The sequence below is a fragment of the Vigna unguiculata genome, chromosome 5 (assembly GCF_004118075.2).
Source record: "Vigna unguiculata cultivar IT97K-499-35 chromosome 5, ASM411807v1, whole genome shotgun sequence".
In the NCBI taxonomy this organism is placed as follows: Eukaryota; Viridiplantae; Streptophyta; class Magnoliopsida; order Fabales; family Fabaceae; genus Vigna; species Vigna unguiculata.
Window position 1 is genome coordinate 23,833,692 of NC_040283.1, and position 3,095 is coordinate 23,836,786.

Genomic DNA, 3,095 nt, shown 5'->3' on the forward strand with positions numbered 1-3,095 from the left:
CCATGGCAGTGGTGCCGCGCTTGGTGGCGCGTTCACTCTCGTGCGAAGGCAAGGTGGAGATCGCGCTCCGATTTCTCAGGAATGTGGACCCTCTCCTCTCCCCTCTAATCGACATTCACCAACCCCCAACCTTCGACAATTTCCACACTCCCTTCCTTGTCCTTCATTCATCTTGTTTCCAGGGGTAAAATCCAGTAATCAGTATTGTATTGTGATGGTTTGATAGTCTCTGTTTTGGTGATTTTGTGCAGGTGATTGCGATTGGATGGTGAGGTTTGTTAGGAACCATAACCGGTGATGGAAGGACGCATTCCAGAACCCCGTTTCTGAATTTTTTTTTAATTTTAAACGTCTTAGGCCTCGGTTGCATCAGAACCGGGGCAATAATAGAGAGATATGGCTTCGGTTCTCAGTAGAACCAAGGCATAAAATAGATTTTCTACCTCGAGTAACACCCGAAACCAAAGTCTAATCCTTTTTTGCCTCGTTCACATATGCCTCGATTCTAAAACTGAGGCATAATAGCAAAAGTAACCGCGGCCAAATACCTTTACCGCACTAGTGAAAAAACCTATAAAATGAAGTTGGATTATTTAACTAATTTCCAAGGATAATTGTTTTCATTTTATATATATATATATATATATATATATATATATATATAATACTATAGACATTTCATAAATATAGTATTGGACGTTATCATTACATCTTCATTGTTAGTAATTTGACGATATAAATGAATGAAAATTAAAATATGTATACTTTTAAATTTCATATTGAAAAATTGGTTAATGATACAAAATATATATGAAGTTTCCAATTATAGAATTTCTTGGCATACACGACTCATAATAGAAAAAATGAAAAAAAAAAGTATACTTTGAAAAGTAGAGTTTTAACGTATAACGACAAAAAAGATATTTTAGACTTTGAAATAACATTAAAAGAAAAAGAAAAATAAAGTTCCAATTTTGTTCCTCGTAAATTTACGATATTAATAAAAAGGAATATAATAGCCTATAAATGACAATGCAGCTAATACAACACGTCCCATGTCTGGTGAGTTCTGCCCCAACACATCACCCAATAAGCTCGTGACAAGTAACAGAGAAAGATAGGCAGTAAAAGAAATGGGTCTAATTCCTTCCGATGGCACACGTTCCCACGTTCTTCTTTTCCCGTTCATGTCAAAAGGGCACACCATACCCCTTCTACACTTCGCCAAACTCCTACTCCGCCGTTCCATATCGGTCACCGTCGTCACCACCCCCGCCAACCACCCTTTCATCACGGAGTTCCTAAAGGGAACCGCCGCCTCTGTGGTCACGCTGTTGTTCCCCACCGTCACAAATATCCCCGTTGGTGTTGAGAGCACGGACAAGCTTCCCTCCATGTCCCTCTTCTACGAGTTTGCCTCTGCCACTTCAGCAATGCAACCTCAGTTTGAACAACTCCTCCAGACCCTTCCACGGGTAAACTTCATGGTCACCGACGGCTTCCTTTGGTGGACCCTAGACTCAGCCACTGCGTTCGGAATCCCCAGGTTTGTCTACTACGGCATGAACTGCTACAGTTCAAGCATTTGCATTGAAGCAATGAGGAAGGGGATTCTTAACGGCTCCCAACCCGACAACGAGTTAGTCGCGTTGACTCAGTTCCCGTGGATCAGAGTCTGCAAAGAAGACTTTGACCCTTCCTTCAGAGACCCTAACCCCAATAATGATGCACACACGTTCAACATGAATTCAATATCATCCACACATCGGAGCCATGGCATGTTGTTCAACAGCTTCTACGAGCTTGAGTCTACCTTTGTTGATTACGTGAACGCGGGGGCCTCTCCTAAAGGTTGGTGTGTTGGCCCTCTGTGTTTGGCTGAATGGACGCCGAAGGTTTACTCTGATGAAGGTCTGAAACCCAGGTGGGTAACGTGGTTAGACCAGAAGCTTGAAGAAAAGCGCCGTGTTGTGTACGTAGCGTTTGGGTCGCAAGCTGAGATTTCAGTTGAGCAACTGAAAGAGATAGCATTGGGGTTGGAAGAATCGGAGGTGAGTTTCGTGTGGGTGATGAGGAAGGAGGAGTGGGGTGTTCCTGATGGGTTTGAAGAGAGAGTGAAGGGGAGAGGGATGGTGGTGAGAGAGTGGGTGGATCAGAGAGAGATTCTGATGCATGGGAGTGTGGAATTGTTTGTGAGCCACTGTGGGTGGAACTCGGTGCTGGAGAGCGTGTGCGCTGGGGTTCCTATTCTGGCGTGGCCAATGATGGCAGAGCAGTATTTGAATGCGAGAATGGTGGAAGAGGAGGTGAAGGTGGGGCTCAGGGTGGAAACGTGTGATGGATCAGTGAGAGGTTTTGTGAAAAGGGAAGGGCTGAAGAAGACGATGATGGAGATGATGGAAGGGGAGAAGGGGAGAAAAGCAAGAGAGAAAGTGAGGGAATTGGCGGAGAAGGCAAAATTGGCTACGCAAGAGGGTGGTTCATCGTGGTCCACGTTAGAGTCACTTCTTAACGAGACATGTGCTTCTCAAGATAAAGAGTGATCTTATTTCAAAGTTTCATAAATAAGGATATAATAAATTAATCTCTAAAGCAACTTTTATATCTAAGAATTAACTAGGGTTTGCATGTTGTCTCTAATATATATAATCGTATTTGTGGTGCACCAATTACTATTATTTATTTGTCTTTAAATTGTTATTTCTGTATTCCCTAATTAAATAAAGAATACCATCTATTAATTGTAGATCTTACTTTTTTTATCCCGTGGTGAACCTATGCTCTCTACATGAGACGTGCAAGTGCACCTTCTAATTTTGTTCAAACTATTACCAATTAAAAGTTGAAGATTGAGATTTAAATAATTTATAATTGTTTAACTAATTTAAGGTTTCAGATCCGTCATTAATGAAGATGGTGGTTTACACCGTAATAATAAGTCATGAAAAGTGAATTTTAATAATTAAATTTGACAATTTTTTAGAATTTGATGTAATATTTTTATGTCATTTTTTTATTTTTTTGTTTTCTCATTTTTTATTTTACAAAACCATTTAAAAAATATTATAAGAAAAATTATCAAAATATTACTGTTC

General features: G+C 40.4%; 1 protein-coding gene across 1 annotated transcript; it reads left to right on the forward strand.

Annotated features, from left to right (window-relative positions):
• Positions 1-948: 948 nt before the first annotated feature.
• Positions 949-2,742, forward strand: LOC114183918 (UDP-glycosyltransferase 90A1-like). Its single transcript, XM_028071098.1, has one exon. The coding sequence runs from the start codon at positions 1,134-1,136 to the stop codon at positions 2,541-2,543; it is 1,410 nt and encodes a 469-aa protein (XP_027926899.1). The 5' UTR covers positions 949-1,133; the 3' UTR covers positions 2,544-2,742.
• Positions 2,743-3,095: the final 353 nt, after the last annotated feature.

What these genes read in the sequence shown, in the direction of transcription:
- LOC114183918 (XM_028071098.1), top strand. Translation starts at nt 1,134, where the DNA reads ATGGGTCTAATTCCTTCCGATGGCACACGTTCCCACGTTCTTCTTTTC.